The sequence below is a fragment of the Nicotiana sylvestris genome, chromosome 9 (genome assembly GCF_000393655.2).
Source record: "Nicotiana sylvestris chromosome 9, ASM39365v2, whole genome shotgun sequence".
NCBI lineage: Eukaryota > Viridiplantae > Streptophyta > Magnoliopsida > Solanales > Solanaceae > Nicotiana > Nicotiana sylvestris.
Genome location: NC_091065.1, coordinates 4,693,702 through 4,718,937, shown reverse-complemented (window position 1 = coordinate 4,718,937; position 25,236 = coordinate 4,693,702). Strand labels below are relative to the sequence as shown.

The window sequence follows — 25,236 nt, the reverse complement described above, 5'->3', positions numbered from 1 at the left end:
TTGATGTAGGGCTTTACCTGCTAGTTTTACTATACCAGCCATATATTTCGTATTTCATATTTCGTATTCTGTATTTAATATCTCTTATATTGCTGTGCATTTTTATGGTACTAATATATCGGCTCCTGTTGCTTTTTTTGAGCCGAGGGTCTCCTGGAAACAGCATCTCTACCCTTCAGGGTAGGGGTAAGGTCTGCGTACATATTACCCTCCCCAGACCCCACATGTGGGATTATACTGGGTCGTTGTTGTCGTTGTTGTTGCCCCATAAGTTACATTAGTCTGAGCGTTAGAAATTGAAAGAACTCCAATGCATTTAGGCATTTTAAAAGTTGACATAATTTGTACTTTTAGGATACTATATATTGGAAGATGAAAGTCCAAGGTATTGAATAGGCTGCAATAAGTGGAACTAAAACGTGTTTATTTATCAAGAATTAAGTTCAATTTTTAGTAATAAATTTATTTTAAAATATTTATAAGCTAAGGGTAAAATGGTCGTTCAATTTTTGATGGGTAATTTCGTATTTTAACTTTCACTTTGTAGGTTCCCGCTTATAATATAGTATATGATATGATATGCCATTATTCTATTAATGATTATTAAAATATAATATGGGCAATTAATTATTATTTATTATTAATATAATATTTAAATCTTTTTGACATATCATAATCATGCATTTAAATGAGAGGCCACATTGAAATTTTTATTAAATAAAGAAAAAAGAGTTAACAAGAATGGAAAATGAGAGGCCACATTGAAATTTTTTCCAACTTCTCTCATGCTAAAAGATGAAGTCCAACAATAAGAAACTCTCTTACACATTTAGGAGTTCTTCTCAGGAAGTTTTCTTTGAGGATTTTCTGTGTGTATATACACACTACAACTTCATCCTTTCCATCAACAAGAACAAAGAACAAAGGATAAAGGGAAAGATTGCATATTAGCAAAAGTAAGAAAAGAAACACAGAAAATGGATTCAAAGGGAGCTACAGCTGCCGTACCAACTCAAGTATACAAAGATTTTGTGCCATCATGGAAGCAGCGACAGACTTAGACTAGATGGGAATTGGAGAGAATCAATATTCCTGCCATTCACTATCTGTTTCTGCCTCCTCAAATCAGTGAGACTTAGACTAGATGCGAATAGGAGAGAATCAATTGCATCTAACTCTGACTATATATATGTGTACATGTGTGGGAGCGCGTGCACGTATTTATTATTCTCTATCTTCTGCTATGTATTGATTTCATATGTCACACTGCTTTCAAGAAGGACCAGCTGAGGGTTCAACTAACCAGAACAGGAATTCTGAAGATCAGTGGACAAAGGCCGACTTCGCAGAACAAATGACAAAGGTTTCAGAAGGATTTTCCTGTTGCAGAAAATTAACAAAAGAAAAATCAGTGCAAAGTTTGAAAATGGCACTCTTCACGTTAAACAACCAAAACTGATAACTTAAGCAGTGAAAAAGGATAGAGAATTGCCAGCAAAAGAAGAGCAAAAGGACGTTAGTCCTAAAGCCAGTGAGCAAACAGAAGCTAAAAATCTTGCAGAAAAGTCACGGGCAGATAAAAGTAGTTCTTAGAGTGAATCTGAAAGTGAATTGTCAGATGATGAGACCTCAATTTCAAGTCATTTGGCTGCAAACCTGAAAGAAGCCAAGGAAAATAATGAAAATGACTATTGTCTCTCTGTTGGTTCTTATACTGGGGTCTATGCGCCAACGTGAAGAGGTCTACGAATGAAGCTGAAGAAAAATGAAACTAGTCTTTGAATGAAGCTGAAGAAAAATGAAACTAGTGTTTCTGTAGCTCAAATTTAGTTGTGGGTAAATTGCATCTATGGTTGTGAATAGAATAATAATTCAGTTCTAAAATTTTAATCAATCAGATTTGTTATGAATCTAAAAAAAAACATCATTTTTTTTTATTTGCACCGGGTGTCCGAGTCTCTTCGAGCCCCGACTAATTCCGGGGTGCACAGGCCCTCGGCAAGGAGTTTCCCGCAAGTGCACCACGGTTAATTCAAGTTTTACCCAGTCCGATGGCCCTCAGAAATTGTTTGCACCCAGTGGGTTTCGAACCATCATTTAAATAAATCACAAGTGCTAATGAGGTGAAATGGTCGGCATCTCATGTGTGCTCACCGAAGAGGAGAGCAAATGACCAAATCCAAGTCCTAAGAGTTCATTTAACTCGACAGATAAAGCAGAAAATGTTACTACTATAAAAGGAAAATGGGATCAGAAGCAGAATGTCTGCATCTGAGGACTCTAACCATCAAGCAGCAGTTAAACTTATTTAAGAAATTGTCATTCTGTTATACCTTAATGAAAATGCAACTTAAAGAAGAAAAATACTGAGGCATGCCATTTCATCAACTGAAATATGAAGAATTTGTCATCTCCAAGACATCTAAGACATGTCCTGTGATTAAGAGGAAGAACCGCTACGTCTTGTATTCGGCAAGACATAGATTAGTAAGAACATAAAAGCAATTTCATGATTGAGCAGCTACTTAACAGATTATCTACGGATGATCATTGTCTATTGGACTGCTAATCCAATATTGTATGCAAGCACATTATGAAATGAATCTGTCTCCGGTACAAGGCAGCAAGATTCGAACTCATGATGTACAACTAACATCACGCTTTGTGCTTTACAACAGAACCAAAACCCTGGGACAAAGAAGAAAAATACTACCTTAAAAGAAAAACTTCCCCAATAACATAAAACACCTCTTGGTTCTATCCAGCTCTTAGCTTTATATAAGCACATTTTCACACATATGAATTTGCTTATGAATCTTTTAGGCTCCTTCTTGCAATACTGTTTGACATCATGTTAATCCTTCAGAAATGTGGGGAAAACACTATGTTCCTTAAACTCGTCTAATTCATATTCTTATCCTTCATCCTGTTCTTTGAGCGAAAGGTGCATGAATTCAGAAGCTAGTTTAGTAGCAAAATACATAGACTACATAAGATAGAAATTCTGATATAGGAAACTTCTGAAGAAGTAGCTAAGCACAACAGACTTTGACAGAGATAAGTTTCTTTTGAAGACAAAGACTTTGGCAGATATAATAATAATCATTTGACTTGCAGAATGAGGACGAGACTGAATATCGACCTGGGTAGTGTCTTGAACATTGAAGTTGGTTATCCTGAATGAATCCACAGCCAAGTTCAAGTAGAAAGCTTCCTCGGGCTTTCTAAGAGGCAACGCCTCCCTTAAAGCAGCTCCATCAACTTGAATGACAATGCCAGCCTTCTCAAGATGTTCAACCTCATCCTTAATTGCCAAAGCAATTTGATAGCAAGCCACAGCAACAAAACACCAGTCAACTTAGATGTGTGAGACGCTGAATGAGGAAAAGAAAAGCGTTTAAGCTTAAAAATTCAGCTTTAGTGCTTGCTCATCACCATAGATAATTGGAGGCTTAACGCAGTGGGATCCATAAGATTGAACCCATCCATTGGTTGTAAAAGCTTCTTAGGCATAAGCATAACAAAGTCTAGCTCTTCCTGGAGTTTGACTACTTTGCTGATTTCCTCTGTAATATACTTGAAATATCCTTCCCCCGAGATCCTTCAATAGTCAGAGAAAAAATAATTAATATGCAGACACAAAGCATAACAATATAAAAGGAATAACTGCCCTAGTAGATAGCTAACTTGTAAGCCTTGTATTCTAGTCGAACTTTTCTTAGCTCTAACGCTAGAGAAGAGCATTATTTCCTGGAGTAGAAATTATACCAGCACAGAAAGAAGCTTCTCATCTGACAGGAAGCTGTTATTGATTCTCAAAATGATGAAAATGATAATAACTGAAGACTACTAAATAGCACTGAAAATGCTATTCCTAGACTTATAATGTGTATATATAAGGAAACTAACATCATTTCTCATATTAATAGTGCAATAAAACATGATTTCTAAGATAAAGTAGAATGCATAACAGTCACATTCTTAGAACTGATCTACCTGGTCAATAAGCTTGCTTGGAAAGCTTAAGCAATGTTCTAATTGTCATTATTTCAACTCCGCAATTCCATTGATCTAATTTCTATCCAGAGGTAAAAGGAAATTGCATCAAAGTGAAAAGTATAGCTGAATAAATCAAGTGAAACAAATCACTTCTTATTTTCCAAGTGAAATTGTGGTATCATGTCAAGCAAAGAAGGATGCTTCGCTATAACATCTATTAGTAACTCTACTGTTCTTGCACCAAATGAGAAGCCCCTTTCATTCATTTCCTTCAGAAAGGTTGTAATTTCAGTAACTTTGCTAAACTTAAGAAATCCTCGCACAATAATATTGTAAGTGGCATTGTCCGGCGCGCAACCATTCTTCTTAGCATATCTTTAGCTTCATCAAACAACCCTTCTAGACAAAATCCAGTAATTATTATTGAGTATGTAATCTCATCGGGAAACAATCCAATTAAAGAAAGCTTCTCAAAAATAGCATGAGCTCTGTCGAGCTGGCCAGTTTTGCACAATCCGTCTATTACAACATTGTAAAATTCAATATCAGTATCTTCTCTCTTTCTTTCCAACTCATGAAATAGTAACATAGCTTTCTCAACAAGTCCATTCTGAAAATAACCACGGAGCAAAATGCGATTAGTGCATAAATCAGGCCCGAGCCCCGTGGATAGCATCTCAGCAAAGAATTTTTGCGCAAAGTCAATTCTTCCAACCTCAAATAGACCTTGCAAGATAGTATTGTAGGTAACAGTGTCAGGTTCCAACCCGTTTCGAGAAATTTCATGAAACAAATTCATGACCTCATCCAATTTCTTTTTCTTACAATATCCATGTATTAATATGTTATAGATAATAATGGTAGGCTTAATGCTCTTATTAATCATGGAATCAAAAAGTCTCCGTGCTCTATCCATTTGACCTCGCAAGCAATATCCATCAATTATCACATTGTAGGTGACCACATTAGGCTCCACACCTTTTCCATTCATGTATCTCATTACCTCCTCAGCATCTTCAATTTTCCCTTCTTTGCAAAGTCCATCTGTCACTATAGTCAAGGTGTGCACATTTGGATAAATATTAAGATTTACCATTTCAGAGACCTTTTCCCACTGTCCAAACTTACATAAACCATCAATTAATGTATTATATGTGACAACGTTTGGAGGAATTTGTTTCATCTCTTCGAATAGGCTAATTGTAGCATCTAGCATTCTATCCTTGCAAAGAGCATCTATAACAATGTTGTAGATGTATGTGTTGGGCTTAGTGCTTCCTTGTTCCATTACCCTAAGCAAATCGAATGTTTTTTGAGTATGGCCCTTTTTGCTAAGCCCATTCATGACAATTGAATACATGACTTAGGTTCACAAATATTCTCTCTTACCAACTTTTTGAACAAGTTAACCGCATCTTTTATCTTATTTTCCGCAAAGAGTCCCCTTAGTAAGGTGCTAAAGGTGATAACATCAAATGGAATGCCACTCTTCAAGTAAATAGTTAACACTGAAAATCCGCAGTCAGAACGATGCATTAGGCAATAACTGTTAATTGATATATTCAAGATGGAATCACTAATTGGGATGCCTAATTTCAGCATTTCTCGAAAAAGGGAAAGAACAGCAGAGTAATGCTTCATATTTAGCATAGTCTTTAATAATTTAGAGAAGCTAAAAACAGAAGGAAGAGGCTGCGTACTGACCATTTGACGAAAGAGAGTCAGAGCATCATCTAAACACTCGACATTATCAGTATTGCTATGAGATGAAGAATAATCCCTGATTGCAATTGCTGAAGCAGAATGAGAATTAGTAAAGAATGAGATAAAGCTGGTAATAATACCATTGGAAGAGTAACGCAGCAAGCAATTCTCGCCATCTTCAATTTTGTTTGCGGGTGGTGCTCCGCTCTATCTCGGTGTGGCCCAATTTGGGATCTTTGTGTGCCCTAATTTTGCCGGAAACTTGGTTGTCACGTGACAATTAGTATTTTCTATCCATTGTTGGTTTAAAACAGATATTCCAGATTATAATTCTAGGATAACTTATAGTATTAAAAAAGTTTCATTTATATGAGAAAAGTTATACTAAAATTAATGATAGTTCTTTCTTTAGCTAATATTTCCAACCAAAATTAATTTATTCCCAAAATTTATACTTGAATAACTCACTTAATCCCTTCAACCAAACGGCCCCTAACTTCAAATCAAAGGTGACAGCTCCCTTCCCAACAATTCTAAATTGTTTATTTTTTTAAAGTATTGTTATAAATAGAGTTTTATTTAGGGTGAATGTATATTTTAGAGAGGTTTTAGGGATTTCACTTTCCTTATAATAGAGGGGTCTCATTCCATTGTAATTCTTCTCAAAACAATAAGAATTATCTCTCTCTTCGCAATATTCTTCTTTATTGTTTTATTACACGTTATCAGCACGAGACTCTACTGTCTCAAGAAGTTATTTGAGAAGATTAAGCAAATATGGAAATCTCACAATCCGCAAACTTGGATCAAAGTCCAATTGTAAAAATATTTGTTTAGTTGATTCATGTACGACACATACAATATTCAAAGAGAAGAAATATTGCTCTCATTTAAGTATGTGTAAGGTAGATGTCACACCGCTTTCAAGAAGGACCAGCTGAGGGTTCAACTAACCAGAACAGGAATTCTGAAGATCAGTGGACAAAGGCCGACTTCGCAGAACAAATGACAAAGGTTTCAGAAGGATTTTCCTGTTGCAGAAAATTAACAAAAGAAAAATCAGTGCAAAGTTTGAAAATGGCACTCTTCACGTTAAACAACCAAAACTGATAACTTAAGCAGTGAAAAAGGATAGAGAATTGCCAGCAAAAGAAGAGCAAAAGGACGTTAGTCCTAAAGCCAGTGAGCAAACAGAAGCTAAAAATCTTGCAGAAAAGTCACGGGCAGATAAAAGTAGTTCTTAGAGTGAATCTGAAAGTGAATTGTCAGATGATGAGACCTCAATTTCAAGTCATTTGGCTGCAAACCTGAAAGAAGCCAAGGAAAATAATGAAAATGACTATTGTCTCTCTGTTGGTTCTTATACTGGGGTCTATGCGCCAACGTGAAGAGGTCTACGAATGAAGCTGAAGAAAAATGAAACTAGTCTTTGAATGAAGCTGAAGAAAAATGAAACTAGTCTTTCTGTAGCTCAAATTTAGTTGTGGGTAATTTGCATCTATGGTTGTGAATAGAATAATAATTCAGTTCTAAAATTTTAATCAATCAGATTTGTTATGAATCTAAAAAAAACCATCATTTTTTTTTATTTGCACCGGGTGTCCGAGTCTCTTCGAGCCCCGACTAATTCCGGGGGTGCACAGGCCCTCGGCAAGGAGTTTCCCGCAAGTGCACCATGGTTAATTCAGGTTTTACCCAGTCCGATGGCCCTCAGAAATTGTTTGCACCCAGTGGGTTTCGAACCATCATTTAAATAAATCACAAGTGCTAATGAGGTGAAATGGTCGGCATCTCATGTGTGCTCACCGAAGAGGAGAGCAAATGACCAAATCCAAGTCCTAAGAGTTCATTTAACTCGACAGATAAAGCAGAAAATGTTACTACTATAAAAGGGAAATTGGATCAGAAGCAGAATGTCTGCATCTGAGGCCTCTAACCATCAAGCAGCAGTTAAACTTATTTAAGAAAATGTCATTCTGTTATACCTTAATGAAAATGCAACTTAAAGAAGAAAAATACTGAGGCATGCCATTTCATCAACTGAAATATGAAGAATTTGTCATCTCCAAGACATCTAAGACATGTCCTGTGATTAAGAGGAAGAACCGCTACGTCTTGTATTCGGCAAGACATAGATTAGTAAGAACATAAAAGCAATTTCATGTTTGAGCAGCTACTTAACAGATTATCTACGGATGATCATTGTCTATTGGACTGCTAATCCAATATTGTATGCAAGCACATTATGAAATGAATCTGTCTCCGGTACAAGGCAGCAAGATTCGAACTCATGATGTACAACTAGCATCATGCTTTGTGCTTTACAACCGAACCAAAACCCTGGGACAAAGAAGAAAAATACTACCTTAAAAGAAAAACTTCCCCAATAACATAAAACACCTATTGGTTCTATCCAGCTCTTAGCTTTATATAAGCACATTTTCACACATATGAATTTGCTTATGAATCTTTTAGTCTCCTTCAATACTGTTTGACATCATGTTAATCCTTCAGAAATGTGGGGAAAACACTATGTTCCTTAAACTCGTCTAATTCATATTCTTATCCTTCATCCTGTTCTTTGAGCGAAAGGTGCATGAATTCAGAAGCTAGTTTAGTAGCAAAATACATAGACTACCTAAGATAGAAATTCTGATATAGGAAACTTCTGAAGAAGTAGCTAAGCACAACAGACTTTGACAGAGATAAGTTTCTTTTGAAGACAAAGACTTTGGCAGATATAATAATAATCATTTGACTTGCAGAATGAGGACGGGACTGAATATCGACCTGGGTAGTGTCTTGAACATTGAAGTTGGTTATCCTGAATGAATCCACAGCCAAGTTCAAGTAGAAAGCTTCCTCGGGCTTTCTAAGAGGCAACGCCTCCCTTAAAGCAGCTCCATCAACTTGAATGACAATGCCAGCCTTCTCAAGATGTTCAACCTCATCCTTAATTGCCAAAGCAATTTGATAGCAAGCCACAGCAACAAAACACCAGTCAACTTAGATGTGTGAGACGCTGAATGAGGAAAAGAAAAGCGTTTAAGCTTAAAAATTCAGCTTTAGTGCTTGCTCATCACCATAGATAATTGGAGGCTTAACGCAGTGGGATCCATAAGATTGAACCCATCCATTGGTTGTAAAAGCTTCTTAGGCATAAGCATAACAAAGTCTAGCTCTTCCTGGAGTTTGACTACTTTGCTGATTTCCTCTGTAATATACTTGAAATATCCTTCCCCCGAGATCCTTCAATAGTCAGAGAAAAAATAATTAATATGCAGACACAAAGCATAACAATATAAAAGGAATAACTGCCCTAGTAGATAGCTAACTTGTAAGCCTTGTATTCTAGTCGAACTTTTCTTAGCTCTAACGCTAGAGAAGAGCATTATTTCCTGGAGTAGAAATTATACCAGCACAGAAAGAAGCTTCTCATCTGACAGGAAGCTGTTATTGATTCTCAAAATGATGAAAATGATAATAACTGAAGACTACTAAATAGCACTGAAAATGCTATTCCTAGACTTATAATGTGTATATATAAGGAAACTAACATCATTTCTCATATTAATAGTGCAATAAAACATGATTTCTAAGATAAAGTAGAATGCATAACAGTCACATTCTTAGAACTGATCTACCTGGTCAATAAGCTTGCTTGGAAAGCTTAAGCAATGTTCTAATTGTCATTATTTCAACTCCGCAATTCCATTGATCTAATTTCTATCCAGAGGTAAAAGGAAATTGCATCAAAGTGAAAAGTATAGCTGAATAAATCAAGTGAAACAAATCACTTCTTATTTTCCAAGTGAAATTGTGGTATCATGTCAAGCAAAGAAGGATGCTTCGCTATAACATCTATTAGTAACTCTACTGTTCTTGCACCAAATGAGAAGCCCCTTTCATTCATTTCCTTCAGAAAGGTTGTAATTTCAGTAACTTTGCTAAACTTAAGAAATCCTCGCACAATAATATTGTAAGTGGCATTGTCCGGCGCGCAACCATTCTTCTTAGCATATCTTTAGCTTCATCAAACAACCCTTCTAGACAAAATCCAGTAATTATTATTGAGTATGTAATCTCATCGGGAAACAATCCAATTAAAGAAAGCTTCTCAAAAATAGCATGAGCTCTGTCGAGCTGGCCAGTTTTGCACAATCCGTCTATTACAACATTGTAAAATTCAATATCAGTATCTTCTCTCTTTCTTTCCAACTCATGAAATAGTAACATAGCTTTCTCAACAAGTCCATTCTGAAAATAACCACGGAGCAAAATGCGATTAGTGCATAAATCAGGCCCGAGCCCCGTGGATAGCATCTCAGCAAAGAATTTTTGCGCAAAGTCAATTCTTCCAACCTCAAATAGACCTTGCAAGATAGTATTGTAGGTAACAGTGTCAGGTTCCAACCCGTTTCGAGAAATTTCATGAAACAAATTCATGACCTCATCCAATTTCTTTTTCTTACAATATCCATGTATTAATATGTTATAGATAATAATGGTAGGCTTAATGCTCTTATTAATCATGGAATCAAAAAGTCTCCGTGCTCTATCCATTTGACCTCGCAAGCAATATCCATCAATTATCACATTGTAGGTGACCACATTAGGCTCCACACCTTTTCCATTCATGTATCTCATTACCTCCTCAGCATCTTCAATTTTCCCTTCTTTGCAAAGTCCATCTGTCACTATAGTCAAGGTGTGCACATTTGGATAAATATTAAGATTTACCATTTCAGAGACCTTTTCCCACTGTCCAAACTTACATAAACCATCAATTAATGTATTATATGTGACAACGTTTGGAGGAATTTGTTTCATCTCTTCGAATAGGCTAATTGTAGCATCTAGCATTCTATCCTTGCAAAGAGCATCTATAACAATGTTGTAGATGTATGTGTTGGGCTTAGTGCTTCCTTGTTCCATTACCCTAAGCAAATCGAATGTTTTTTGAGTATGGCCCTTTTTGCTAAGCCCATTCATGACAATTGAATACATGACTTAGGTTCACAAATATTCTCTCTTACCAACTTTTTGAACAAGTTAACCGCATCTTTTATCTTATTTTCCGCAAAGAGTCCCCTTAGTAAGGTGCTAAAGGTGATAACATCAAATGGAATGCCACTCTTCAAGTAAATAGTTAACACTGAAAATCCGCAGTCAGAACGATGCATTAGGCAATAACTGTTAATTGATATATTCAAGATGGAATCACTAATTGGGATGCCTAATTTCAGCATTTCTCGAAAAAGGGAAAGAACAGCAGAGTAATGCTTCATATTTAGCATAGTCTTTAATAATTTAGAGAAGCTAAAAACAGAAGGAAGAGGCTGCGTACTGACCATTTGACGAAAGAGAGTCAGAGCATCATCTAAACACTCGACATTATCAGTATTGCTATGAGATGAAGAATAATCCCTGATTGCAATTGCTGAAGCAGAATGAGAATTAGTAAAGAATGAGATAAAGCTGGTAATAATACCATTGGAAGAGTAACGCAGCAAGCAATTCTCGCCATCTTCAATTTTGTTTGCGGGTGGTGCTCCGCTCTATCTCGGTGTGGCCCAATTTGGGATCTTTGTGTGCCCTAATTTTGCCGGAAACTTGGTTGTCACGTGACAATTAGTATTTTCTATCCATTGTTGGTTTAAAACAGATATTCCAGATTATAATTCTAGGATAACTTATAGTATTAAAAAAGTTTCATTTATATGAGAAAAGTTATACTAAAATTAATGATAGTTCTTTCTTTAGCTAATATTTCCAACCAAAATTAATTTATTCCCAAAATTTATACTTGAATAACTCACTTAATCCCTTCAACCAAACGGCCCCTAACTTCAAAACAAAGGTGACAGCTCCCTTCCCAACAATTCTAAATTGTTTATTTTTTTAAAGTATTGTTATAAATAGAGTTTTATTTAGGGTGAATGTATATTTTAGAGAGGTTTTAGGGATTTCACTTTCCCTATAATAGAGGGGTCTCATTCCATTGTAATTCTTCTCAAAACAATAAGAATTATCTCTCTCTTCGCAATATTCTTCTTTATTGTTTTATTACACGTTATCAGCACGAGACTCTACTGTCTCAAGAAGTTATTTGAGAAGATTAAGCAAATATGGAAATCTCACAATCCGCAAACTTGGATCAAAGTCCAATTGTAAAAATATTTGTTTAGTTGATTCATGTACGACACATACAATATTCAAAGAGAAGAAATATTGCTCTCATTTAAGTATGTGTAAGGTAGATGTTACTACAATTTTTAGTAGTACTAATCTAATTGAAGGCTCTGAAAGAGCTACTATAATTCTGCCTAAGGGAACAATACTTATCATAGAGAATGCAATATTCTCCTTCAAGTCCAATAGGAACTTGTTGAGTTTTAAAGATATCCACCAAAATAGATATCATATTGAGACAATAGATGAGAATAATCTTGAATATCTTATCATTACCAAGAATGACTCTGGCCAGAAAAGGGTTATTGAAAAATTCTCATCTTTGTCTTGTGGCCTATATTGGACAAGAATTAGTGCAATTGAGGTGCATTCTATTGTAAACCAAAAAGTTACTGATTCCAATACTTTTGTACTTTGGCATGATCAATTGGGATACCCTGGATCAATTATGATGAGACGGATTATAGAAAACTCAAATGGGCATCCATTAAAGAATTTAAATATTCTTTTAAATAATGAATTTTCTTGCACTTCTTGTTATCAAGGCAAGTTAATTATTAGACCATCACCAACAAAGGTTGGGATTGAGTCCCCTGCGTTTTTGAAACGTATACAATGGGACAATTGTGGACCTATTCACTCACCTAGTGGGTCGTTTAGATACTTTATGGTCTTAATAGATGCATCTTCTAGATGATCTCATGTGTGTCTATTGTCATCTCGCAACCTCGCGTTTGCAAAATTAATGGCACACATAATTCGATTACGGGTGCATTTCCCCGATAATCCAATTAAGTCTATTAAACTTGATAATGTTGCTGAGTTTTTATCCCAAACATTTAATGATTATTGCTTATCAATTGGGATAATAGTGGAACATCCTATAACTCATGTTCACACTAAAAATGCAGAGTCTTTAATTAAACGTCTGCAATTGATAGCAAGACCGTTATTTATGAAAACGAGGTTGCCCACTTCTGTTTGGGGTCACGCCTTTGCATGCAACAATGCTAGTTCGTCTCAAACCGACAAATTATCATAAATATTTTCCGTTGCAATTAGTTTTGGGTCATGAACATAATATATCCCATTTAAGAATTTTTAAACGCGCAATATATGTATCTGTAGCACCGCCATATCGCACCAAAATGGGCCCCAAAGAAGGTTAGGAATATATGGTAGGTTTGAATTGCCCTCCATTATTCGCTACCTCAAAACATTAACGAGAAATTTGTTCACTGCTCGATTTGCAGACTGTCGAGTCGATGAGACATTTTTTTCAAAATTAGGGGGAGAAAATGATGAAACTATACGGGAAATTTTGTGAAAAAATCCATCATTCTCATCTTGATCCACGTGCCTCTATTTATGAAAAGGAGGTGCAAAAGATTATTCATTTACAAAAAATAGCAAATTAAATGCCAGATGCTTTTACGGATCTGAAAAGGATAACAAAATCATATATCCCTGCAAAGAATGTTCCAATCCGTATTGATGTCCCTGTTGGACAATCTTCTAGTGTCATAGCTAATAAGTCAAAAGCACCCCTAAAACGTGGCAAACCATTAGGTTCTAAGGATCAAAATCCTAGAAAAGGGAAAACAATTGATCAAGATGACACTATGAAAGAGTCTCACGAAGAAATCCACGATTTAACCAATCCTGAGATTCATGAGGAAATCACTGAGCCTTAGACTCATGAAAATAAGGAACTATCAATAAATCCAGTCGATATTGAGACAGATTTGAATCGATTGGATATAGTGGTGGATTATGTCTTTGCATATAATACTATATTTAGTATTATGCAAGATAGTGAAGATCTTGAACCTCAATCTGTTGGAGAATGTCGACAAAGACGTGATTGGCCAAAATAGAAAGAAGCAATCCAATTAGAGTTGAATTCACTAGCAAAACGTGAAGTTTTTGGGCCTGTAGTCCAAACACCTAATAATGTTAAGCCAGTTGGCTATAAATGGATCTTTGTACGCAAGAGGAATGAGAAAAAATGAGGTACAAAGATATAAGGCACACCTTGTTGCACAAGAATTTTCACAAAGGCTTGGTGTCGATTATGAAAAGACATATTCACCTGTTATGGATGCTATAACGTTCCGTTATCTCATTAGTTTTGATGTCCATAAAAAGCTTGACAAATATTTAATGGATATGGCTACCACCTACCTTTATGGTTTACTTGATAATGAGATACACATGAAAATTTTCGAGGGATTTAAAATGCCCAACGCATATAATTCAAAGTTCCGGAAAATGTTTTCAATCCAACTGCAAAGATCTTTGTATGGTCTAAAGCAATCAGAACGAATGTGGTATAATCGTCTTAGTGAGTATTTATTAAAAGAAAGTTATATAAATGATGTCATTTGCCCATGTGTTTGTATAAAGAAAACAACATCAGAATTTGTTGTGTTTGTATATGCTGATGACATAAACCTTATTGGAACTCCTATAGAATTCCAAATGGCAATTGATTATTTAAAGAAGAAATTCGAAATGAAAGATCTCAGAAAGACAAAATTATATCTTGGTTTGCAAATTGAACATTTGGCAAACGGAATTTTCGTTCATCAATCTACCTACATAGAAAAGGTATTGAAACGGTTTTACATGGATGGAGCACATCCATTAAGTACTCTGATGGTTGTTCGATCACTTGATGTGAATAAGGATCCATTCCGACCTCACGAAAAGAATGAAAAGCTACTTGGTCCTGAAGTACCATATCTTAGTACAATTGGTGCACTAATGTATCTTGCTAACACTAGAAGGCCCGACATAACTTTTTCAGTTAATGTCTTAGCAAGATATAACTCTGCTCCTATAAGGAGACATTAGAATGGAACCAAACACATATTGCTGTGTCTAAAAGGGACAATCAATATGGGATTATTTTATGGCAATAATTGCAATTCCGATCTTGTTGATTATGCCGATGTTGGGTATTTATCTGATCCATACAAGGCTCGATCTCAAAGAGGCTATGTGTTTACATCTGGAGGCACTGCCATATCTTGGTGATCTACTAAGCAATCAATCGTGGCTACTTCATCTAATCATGTTGTGATAATTGTTATTCATGCAGCAAGTCGAGAATGTGTGTGGTTGAGGTCTATAATACACCTTATTCGAGACAAATGTGATTTGAAGTGTGACAAACTACCCATATTTTTGTATGAAGACAATGCAACATGCATACCCAATTGAAGGGATGATTCATAAAAATAGACAGTACAAAGCACATTTCACCGAAATTATTTTTCACGCATGATCTTCAAAAGAATGGTGAATATCAATGTGCAACAAATTTGTTCAAGTGATAATATGGCTGATTTGTTCACCAAATATCTACCGACGTCAACCTTCAAGAAGCTAGTGTACAAGATCGGGATGTGAAGGCTCAAGGATGTGAATTGATGCTCTCATCAGGGGGAGTTAATATGCATTATATTCTTTTTTTCCTTACAAAGTTTTGTCCCACTGGATTTTCCTTGCAAGGTTTTTAACGGGGCAACCAAAAGACATATTGTTAGATATGTGTACTCTTTTTTGTTTACTAGAATTTTTTTCACACTGGGTTTTATTTTAGTTAAGGTTTTAACGAGACACATTATCTGTTGAATAGACATTAAAGGGGGAGTGTTATAAATAGAGCTTTATTTAAGGTGAATGCCTATATTTTAGAGAGACTGTAGAGATTTTACTTGGTGGCTAAGTCATTCTCTCCCTATAAATAGAGGGGTCATATTCCATTGTAATTCATCCCAAATCAATAAAAATTCTCTCTCTACTTTTCTCTACAATGCTCTTCTTCTTCTTTTATTATTTTATAACAAGTATAGAATAATTGCTCTTTTTTTTAACAAGCAAAATATCTAAATTGACACATGTACTTGCACAATTTTTTTTTAAAAAAAGGTCAATCCCTCAAGTCTCGTACTTCTCACATTTTATACTTGTAATTGATGGCATAACCGCATAAGTACTAAAAAAGCCACTGACAATTAGTAATAAATGGTTAAGTAGATCTTAAAGAAATTACCTACTCCCTCCGGTTCACAATAAGTGATCAATTTATTTTTTTTATGTTGGTCCAAAATAAGTGTCTATTATATAATCAAGAAAAACTTCAATTTGTTTCTACAAAATTACCCTTATGTACATATTCCTAAAAAAAATTCTTACTCCTCACATTAAATATTTAATTAAGGGTAATTTAGCCAAACTATGTATTTTTGTATAGAATTTAGTATTTTCTTAATGGTCGTGCCAAAAACAAATTGGTCACTTATTGTGAACCGGAGAGAATAGTAATTTTTTTGTATTCATCGCGACTATAATGATTTTACGTATGATATATGCCATTATTCCATAATATGGGCAATTACTTATTATTTATTATTAATTTTAGGTAAATCTTTTGATCAACCATAATCATGTATATCCAACTATAGCTAATACACTCCAAAAAAATATGGTTTTAGAATCGTTATCTCAGTAATCATAGGATGATTTCACGCCAAAGTCCTCTTAAACTCGTAGCTCAATATTTCAAAAATCGAGCTAAGTCAGAATAAGAATGTTTCAACGCAATTACTTTTTTTTTTTTTTCCATACTTACACATTTTACTGTGATCTAGGGGTGTCAAATGGGCGTGTTGGGTCAATTTTGGGCGGGTTAAAATGGATTGAATCGACCCGTCCAAAAGTTACTTGGGCTAAGATGGGTTGGGTCAAGATGGGTTAAAATTCGGGTCATAACCCAACCCGCCCAACTCTTATTAAACTTTAGTTAATATGTGTTATTTTCTTATAAATTGTATAATTACTAAATAAGGCTTTTTTGCTTTTGTTATGGTCATATTTAAAATATTAAACAAAAAATAAAATTATTTCTAAGATATTTTGACAAATTTACTCATGGATCAATTTGGGCTAAAAATTAGCCCAACTTTAAATGGGTTGAAATGAATTGGGTTAAGATGGGTTAAGTTCAATAAATGGGCGGGTCAATAACCAACCCAACCTTGGACGGGTTGGGTGGGTCATTTGGGCTTGGGCCAAATTTGACAGCCCTACTGTGATCTAAACATACCGCATTCATAATACACATGTCATTCACATAAAGTCCCTCATGCCAAAGATGAAGTCCAACAATAAGAAACTCTCTTCTCCATGCACGAAGAATCAGGAGCGGGCGAGTGTCGGGAGTGGGTTCGGCCGAACCCAATAGCTTTGGTTTGAATTTTGTATTTGTCATAAAAAAACTCTATTGAATATATATAAATTATTAATTTTAGAACTCAATAACTTAAAATAATTAAAATTCCGAACTCATAAGCTTAAAATCCTGAGTCCGCCTAGGCTAAGAATACCAACTTCAGGTTTTCTTTTTAGGAGTTCCTCTTTTATTTTATTTTATTTTTTTTTTTTTTTTTTGTGTGTGTGTGCAAGAAATTCCTTTAGCTGGAAGAAAAAGGTTTATCAAAGTAATGCAAAACTAGTTAAGGAATATGCATAAGCGTCTCATGAAAGTTCTCTTTGAGGATTGATTTTCTGTATATATATACACTACAAACTTCATCCTCTCCATATGAAAATTTTGTGCCATCTTTAAAGTTGGTTCAAGAAGAACACTGACACTTTTCACCTAAATCTTTGGTGTTGTTCTTGTAATGATCCTGTTATATTATATAATATTGAAGCGACGGTATAAGAACTCGTATAGTTGTTATCTTCTTCATAATTTTCATAGCTTCGGTCGGCAAAATCTAAATTTTAAGATTCAAGGGTGCGGATCCGGATATGGATATGGGTGCGGGATTCGGCTAATAAAAAAATAGAGCTATAAAAATATTGTAAATTTTGAAAGATATTTTGTGAAAAACTTACATGAATATTGTAGAATTCAATCTTTCATTCTCCAAGATGGACATTATTCTTTCAATCTCCTAAATCTGTTTTATTTTTTATTTTGAGAAATCAAAATCTCAATTTTTCTCCCAAATTTGTCGATGGACTCCGGTCAAAGTGTCCGAAGTCAGTTGACCGTATCCGGAACGTATCCCGCTCCCGTTCCCGTTCCCATCTCGTATCGGGACAGGGACGGCACCAAAATCGAAGAGTCCGCGCAACTTAGGTCTGTCTCCAATACAAGCGTAGCAAGAATAACCTGAAAAGTTAAATCTGCTCTATAATAGCATGCAAAAGATTTTTTATATGGTACAGCCAATGTGTATCTCTACACAAGAGAGAGAGAGTGTGTAAAATTAGACTAGAACAACAGTAGGAACAGGAGGGATGTCCAGCACCAAAGTCATGCTTTGTTCACCTAATCATAAAGGAGACAGCAATCACAAATAAACAGAACAAAGGAATAACTAGGGGAATAAACAAAGAATTAAACTGTTAATATCATATTAATAGCCATTTAACTTCCACAACAGCACTTTTGTTTTTCAGAAAATATTTCTGAAAGTTCCTTAAATAGATAGTAACTAGAGTCACCTTGTTTCAGTTCATCCTCTATGTTTAAGAGGACGATATACGTAAGTAACATGCCTCTGCTGTAATACATAATTAGGCGCTACACTTCTCATTGGGGAATTCCTAGTTCAGCGCGACCCACTTATCTTCACCAATAGGAAGCACAACAGTACCCTCGGGGAAGACCTCATTTGGAATGGATTTGTACAGTCAGACCCTGTTATAACCAGGTAATTTTGGTTTCTGCATGTGCAATTTCAAACAGACTTCTCGTTGGATCAATTAAGGTAATTCAAGCTCACTTGGTGTTGGTCAACTGTGCAAGGGGGAGCTTAGTAGCAATTACCATGTTGCTGAGTCAGACTTAACTTCAGTATGCTTGGACATCTTAAGGCCACCAACGGGGTTGACTCAGAGGATGTTGGCATCAAGGATTGCAAGCATTTTGCTGATTCTGTCAGCTATTTCTACTGTTGATTCAATCTTTGGCGAATGGATGCGTATAATCCAGCACTGTACTTCACTCCCCTGCGGACCACAGAAAGAAGCTTCTCATCAGACCTGGAATTCTTTGATGGTGAACACGTTAGCATCCATGTCCGTAATGGAACAGCTCATGTCATTGAAGTTTGAATAGCACATGTGAGTGAATCTGTCAAAAAAATGGCAAAGATGATTAGAAACACATAAAAGAAGAAAACCTACTTTTTTATTTAATCGAGAAATCCCCGAGGGTCAGCTAATGCATGGTTTGCAACTCGGTGGAAAATGAACTGCCCCTCTAAATTTCTTCACTTAAACACCAAAGTTTTGTTTGCAGTAAGGTTCGAACACGTGACGTGTGACTAACATCATGCATTGCGCTCTTACTACTAAACCAAAGCCCAGTGGACAAAGAAGAAAAATACTACCTTAAAGGCTTAAACGAAGAACTTCCCCAAAAACACAAAACATCTCCCGATTATCCAGCTCTTAGAATTACTGGACAACTACTGGAAAGAAAGAACAAATTTCACATACATGAAGGTGCTTATAATCTTTCGATCCCCTTCTTGCAATACTGTTAGGCATCATGTTAACTTTCAGAAATATTATGTTCCGTAAGCTTGTCTAATTCTTGTTCTTATCCTTTTCCTTTTCTCGTCCTGTCCTTTGGGGAAAGGGTGCATGAATTTCAGAGGCTGGTTTAGTAGGAACATACATAGACTACCTAAGATAGAAATTCTGATGTCGGAAGAAACTTCTGAAGAAGTAGTTAAGCACAATATACTTCGATAGAGATATTTTCTTTTTTGAAGAACAAGACTTTGACAGAAAATTATAATCGTTTGACTTGGAAAATGAGGACTAGAGTAAATATCGACCCGGGTAGTGTCTTGAACACCGAAGTTGGTTATCCAGAATGAATGTACAACCAAGTTCAACTTCATTGTTAGCCAGAGCTAGAGCTGGCAAAATGGATAAAATTTGTAAGTATCCGTCCATGTCATCGTCGTATAATTGATTTATTCTTCGCGGATAAAATATGGATCATATCCACATTATCCGCTTTAGCAAATGGATAACCACGGGTCAAGAATGGATCATCACCAGCCCCTCCAATCATTTTCTAAAGCTATCCAATGCTACGTCCACCCCAGCCTCACCCCAAATGCCACCTACCCTACCTACATATCAGTAATTAGCTAATCTCACTAATACATATAATTACCATAGTTCATGCAGGGTATTACATAAGTTAAACAAAAAGGATTCCTTGAATATTCTAATGATATGGAAACATAATCACTATTTTGTCAAATAAAGTGCAAACAAAACTTGGTTTTGAGCTTTTAAGTCATAACTCAATCAATTATTTTAGAATTTTCCTGAGGTTCTTGGAAATTTTGCAAAATTTTCTCTTGTTAATGTTTCTAGAATATTAATCTCAACATGTCGTGGAAAACATAAGCTGAATCTGCAATCAAAATAGGAATTTAAATTTTATCTCAATTCCAAGTTAAAAAAAACAAGGTATAACATCTATAATACAAAGATGATATTCGTATATCTATGAAGCTTCACTTTGATGGAGTTAAGAAATATAGAAACAAGACTTGGGTAAGAAACAATAGATGATATGGTTAAGCATATTATCCGTCGGTTAAGCCATTTTTATCTGTATTGGGGTGGGTCGGATATTTTATCCATTTTTACTTGACCTGTTTTCGACCCGTCCATATCCGACCCGCAGGTTTGCCAACCCCCCCCCCCCCAAGAGCAATCTGTCACAATAAATGGAAAAAATGATTAGAACCATGTCAAAGAACAGAAATACTACTTTTTCATAACCGAGAAATCTGCAAGGGTGACGTGACCCACGGTTCGAAACCTGGTGGATAATGACCCACCCCTCTACCTATCTTCACTTAACTACCAAAGTATTTCGGCAGTAACTGCAACTAATATCACGTGTTGCGATCTTACTACTGAACCAAAGCCCTGGGACAAAGAAGACAAATATTACCTTAAAAAAACTTCCCCAATAAAAACAAAACACCTCCCGGTTCTATGCAACATTTGGCTTTACTGGACAAATATTGGAAAGAAAGAACCAATTTCACACATGTAAAGTGGCTTATGAATCTTTCAGTCCCCTACTTACAATACTGTTGGACATCATGTTTATCTTTCAGAAATGTGGGGAAACATTACAATACTGTTGGACATCATGTTTATCTTTCAGAAATGTGGGGAAACATTACATTCCATAAACTCGTCTAATTCATATTCTTATCCTTTTTTTCGTCATGTTCTTTGAGTGAAGGTGCATGAATTTTAGAAGCTAGTTTAGTGGGGAAATGCATAGGCTACCTAAGATAGAAATTCTGATGTAGGAAGAAACTTCTAAATAAGCAGCTATTCCTTAAACTCGTCTAAGTCATGTTCTTATCCTTTTTCTCGTCATGTTCTTTGAGTGAAGGGTGCATGAATTTTAGAAGCTAGTTTAGTGGGAAAATGCATGGGCTACCTAAGATAAAAATTCTGATGTAGGAAGAGACTTCTGAATAAGCAGCTAAGCACAATAGACGATTTTTTTTTGAAGACTTTGACAGATAATTATTAGTGGGATTTTACTGGATATGTTGTCGTTTGACAGATAATTATCATTTGACTAAAGTAAATATCAACCTGGGTAGTGTCTTGAACATGACAGTCGGTTATCCTGAATGAATGTAAAACCCAATTCAAGTAGAAAGCCTCCTCCGTCTTCCTAAGAGCAAACCCTCTCTTAAAGCAGCTTCATCAGTCAACGTTAAAGCTAGTCTTTTCAAGAACTTCAACCTCATCCTTAATAGCCAGAGCAATTTGATAGCAAGTCTAAAATCTATAAATCAACAAAACATCAGTCAACGTAGGTGTCTAGCTCTTCCTGGAGTTTGACTACTTTGCTGATTTCCTCTGTGATATACTTGACATATCATTCCTCTGAGACCCTTCAATAGTCAGCGATATAAAAAATTAATATACACACATAAACCATAACAACATTAAAATAAATAACTGCACTAGTAGATATAAAACGAACTTGTTAGCCTTGTATTGTAGTCGAAGATTTCCTAGCTTTAAAATCTGTGAAAGGTATTATTTCCTGGAGAAGAAGTATTCCCAGCACCATGCTTCACTCCCTCATGGAACACAAGAAGAAGCTTCTCATCTGAAAATATAATTCCTGGACTTATAATGTGTATACATAAGGAAACTCACATCATTTCTCATATTAAGAGTGCAATAAAACATGATTTCCAAGTTAAAGCAGAGTGGCATAACAATCAAATATTAGAACTGATGTACCTCCTCAATAAGCTTGCTTGGAAAGCTCACGGTGTGCTAATTGCCATTCTTTCAGCTTCCACAATTCCATTGATCTGATTTCTTTCGCAAGTATAGCAGAATAAGCCAAGTGAAATAAATATTCATTTCTTACTTCCCGAGTGAAACTGTGGTATCATGTTAAGCAAAGAAGGATCCTTCGCTATAACATCTATTAGTAACTCTACGGTACTTGCATCAAATGAGAAGTCCCTTTCGGTCATTTCCTTCAAAAAAGTTGTCATTTCATTGATTTTGCTAAACTTGAGGAATCCTCGTAGAATAACATTGTAGGTGAAATTGTTTGGCGAACAACCATTCTCCTCCATTATTCTTAGCATATTTTTAGCTTCATCTAAGAATCCTTCTAGACAAAATCCCTTTATAATTATATTGTATGTCATCACATTAGGAAACAATCCAATTAGAGAAAGCTTCTCAAAAATAACACGAGCTTTGTCGAACAGGCCATGTTTGCACAATCCATTAATTAGAATATTATAAAGTTCAATATCAGTATCTTCTCTCTTTACTTCCAACTCATGAAATAGCGATATAGCTTTCTCAAGTAGCCCATTTTGGAAATAACCACTGAGCAAAATGCGATTAGTGCATAAATCAGGTTTGAGCCCTATAGATAGCATCTCAACAAAGAATTTTTGCGCAAAATCAATCCTTCCAACTTCAAATAGACTTTGCAAGATAGTATTGTAGGTAACAATGCTAGGTTCCAATCTGTTTCGAGAAATTTCATGAAACAAATCCATGGCATCATCCAATTTATTGTTCTTACAGTATCCATTTATTAAAGTGTTAAAGCTAACAATGCCAGGCTTAATGCTCTTACCTATCATTGAATCAAAAAGTCTCCTTGCACTATCCATTTGACCGCGCAAGCAATATCCATCAATTATTACATTGTAGGTGATCACATCTGGCTCTATACCTTTTCCAATCATATGTCTCATTACCTCCTCAGCATCTTCAACTTTCCCTTCTTTGCAAAGTCCATCAGTCACTATAGTCAAGGTGTGCACATTTGGATAAATCTTAAGATTTACCATTTCAGAGAACAAAGTCCTAACCTTTTCCCACTGACCAAACTTACAGAAACCATCAATCAATGAACTATATGTGACAACGTTTGGAGGAATGCCTTTTTGTTTCATCTCTTCAAAAAGGCTAATAGCAGCATCTAACATCCTATCTTTGCATAGGGCATCTATAACAATGCTATAGATGTATGCATTGGGCTTAGTGCTTCCTTGCTCCATTACCCTAAGCAAATCGAAAGTTTTTTGAGTATGACCCCTTTTGCTAAGCCCATTCATGACAATTGAATACATGAATTCATTAGGCTCACAAATATTCTCTCTCACCAACATTTTGAACAAGTTAACCGCATCTTTTATCTTATTTTCTGCAAAGAGACCCCTTAGCAGGGTGCTAAAGGTGACGACATCAAATGGAATGCCACTCTTCAAGTAAATGGCTAACACTGAAAATCCGCAGTCAGATCGATGAATTAGGCAATAACTGTTAATTGCTATATTCAAGATAAAATCATTAATTGGGATGCCTAATTTCAGCATTTGTCGAAAAATGGAAAGAACAGCAGAGTAATGCTTCATATTTACCATAGTCTTTAATAATTTCGAGAAGTCAAAAACCGAAGGAAGAGGCTGCGTTCTTACCATTCGACGGAAAAGACTCACGGCATCATCTACGCACTTGACGTTATCAAACCTGCATTTACCCTTTGCCGAAGAAATAGATGTGTTGCTCTGAGAAGAAGAATAATCTCTGATTGTTATTGCCGAACAAGGGCGTGAAATAGCAAAGCATGAGATATCTTTGCAAAAGTAACGCAGCAGAGAAATTCTCGTCATCTTCAATGGCGAAAGCAATTCTCCAGTGAAATGTGCCCTAATTTTAGGATACTCAAATTTTGCAGTGAAAGCTAGTCAAAAATTCAAAATTTTGACTGGTTTCAAGTATCATTTATATTTTAGTATTTTCAACGAGGAAATAAAACTTGGTTAAAAATATTTATAACTAAAATATAAAAAAAAATCTAACACTAAAATATATATTCATGTTATGAATAGTTTGTACATTGTATACTACTTTGGATACTACATTGGATACTACATTGGATGTCTATGTTGTTGTGAATAACTTAAAGATTAAATTTTCTATTTTATGTCCATCATCTTTACTTTTAATGCATATAAAAGGTCATGTAATTGCAATGAAAAATTACACCAAAGTGAAAGAAGAAAACGCTTCTTCATTCTCTCTATCTCTTCTTGTTTACATTTTACTGCATTGCTTTTATTTTATAACACGTTATCAGCACGAAGCTCTAATTTTATTCTTAACTCCCGCTAAGTTGAGCCATATTTTATTAAGGTATGTATCATTATAATCATCTTATTTATGGCAGTACATATCATATGCTCACTGTTTGCAGATTACTTGTGCGCTTGGGCATCTTAAATAGTTTAAGTACATTGCAGTGATTAAATAACTATTTCCTTCCGTGCTCAACTCTTAGAGGACCTCAAAGTCATCAAACTAGCTATGCACTAATGTCATGGACTCCCTGGATCAAAACATATCTTTAAGGCATTTTGAAGAACTGTGAGAAATGAATTGACAAGCAATAATTTTTTAATTACTTTATATTTATTGGAACATATAAATAATGTTAGTCACGTTCAATTCTATTAACACATATATATCAATAATATAAAGTGAAATGAAACAAGTATGTAATTTCTACTTTATGGCAAGAATAAAATGAAATAGTAGATTGTTAACATGATATAGCTCTATTTTCATTTCTTTTACCTTAATCGTTTTGTTTTCATTAATTGTTTATTATTATAATTATTTCTCTAACTTATTCATCTTTTATGATAGTTTTCACTATGTCAAATTTATCAAAACTTGAATTTGTGGCACTTGACATCACCGGAAGGA

The 25,236-nt window shown here is 35.3% G+C and overlaps 2 protein-coding genes and 1 pseudogene across 2 annotated transcripts; all 3 read right to left on the bottom strand.

Moving 5' to 3' along the window:
• Positions 1-732: 732 nt before the first annotated feature.
• Positions 733-13,095, bottom strand: LOC104219054 (putative pentatricopeptide repeat-containing protein At1g12700, mitochondrial; annotated as a pseudogene).
• Positions 4,217-5,455, bottom strand: LOC138876974 (pentatricopeptide repeat-containing protein At1g62670, mitochondrial-like). The gene has a single exon (XM_070156281.1). The coding sequence runs from the start codon at positions 5,357-5,359 to the stop codon at positions 4,271-4,273; it is 1,089 nt and encodes a 362-aa protein (XP_070012382.1). The 5' UTR covers positions 5,360-5,455; the 3' UTR covers positions 4,217-4,270.
• Positions 13,096-18,308: 5,213 nt separating the features above from the next.
• Positions 18,309-24,209, bottom strand: LOC104219049 (putative pentatricopeptide repeat-containing protein At1g12700, mitochondrial). The gene is made up of 4 exons (XM_009769687.2): positions 22,234-24,209; positions 21,968-22,096; positions 21,571-21,875; positions 18,309-19,051 (listed from the first exon to the last, which is right to left on the bottom strand). The coding sequence occupies exon 1, from the start codon at positions 24,138-24,140 to the stop codon at positions 22,356-22,358; it is 1,785 nt and encodes a 594-aa protein (XP_009767989.2). The 5' UTR covers positions 24,141-24,209; the 3' UTR covers positions 18,309-19,051; positions 21,571-21,875; positions 21,968-22,096; positions 22,234-22,355.
• Between the last annotated feature and the right edge of the window lie 1,027 nt (positions 24,210-25,236).

Coding starts and splice junctions, on each gene's coding strand:
- LOC138876974 (XM_070156281.1), bottom strand. CDS start 5,359: ATGTATTCAATTGTCATGAATGGGCTTAGCAAAAAGGGCCATACTCAA.
- LOC104219049 (XM_009769687.2), bottom strand. CDS start 24,140: ATGACGAGAATTTCTCTGCTGCGTTACTTTTGCAAAGATATCTCATGC.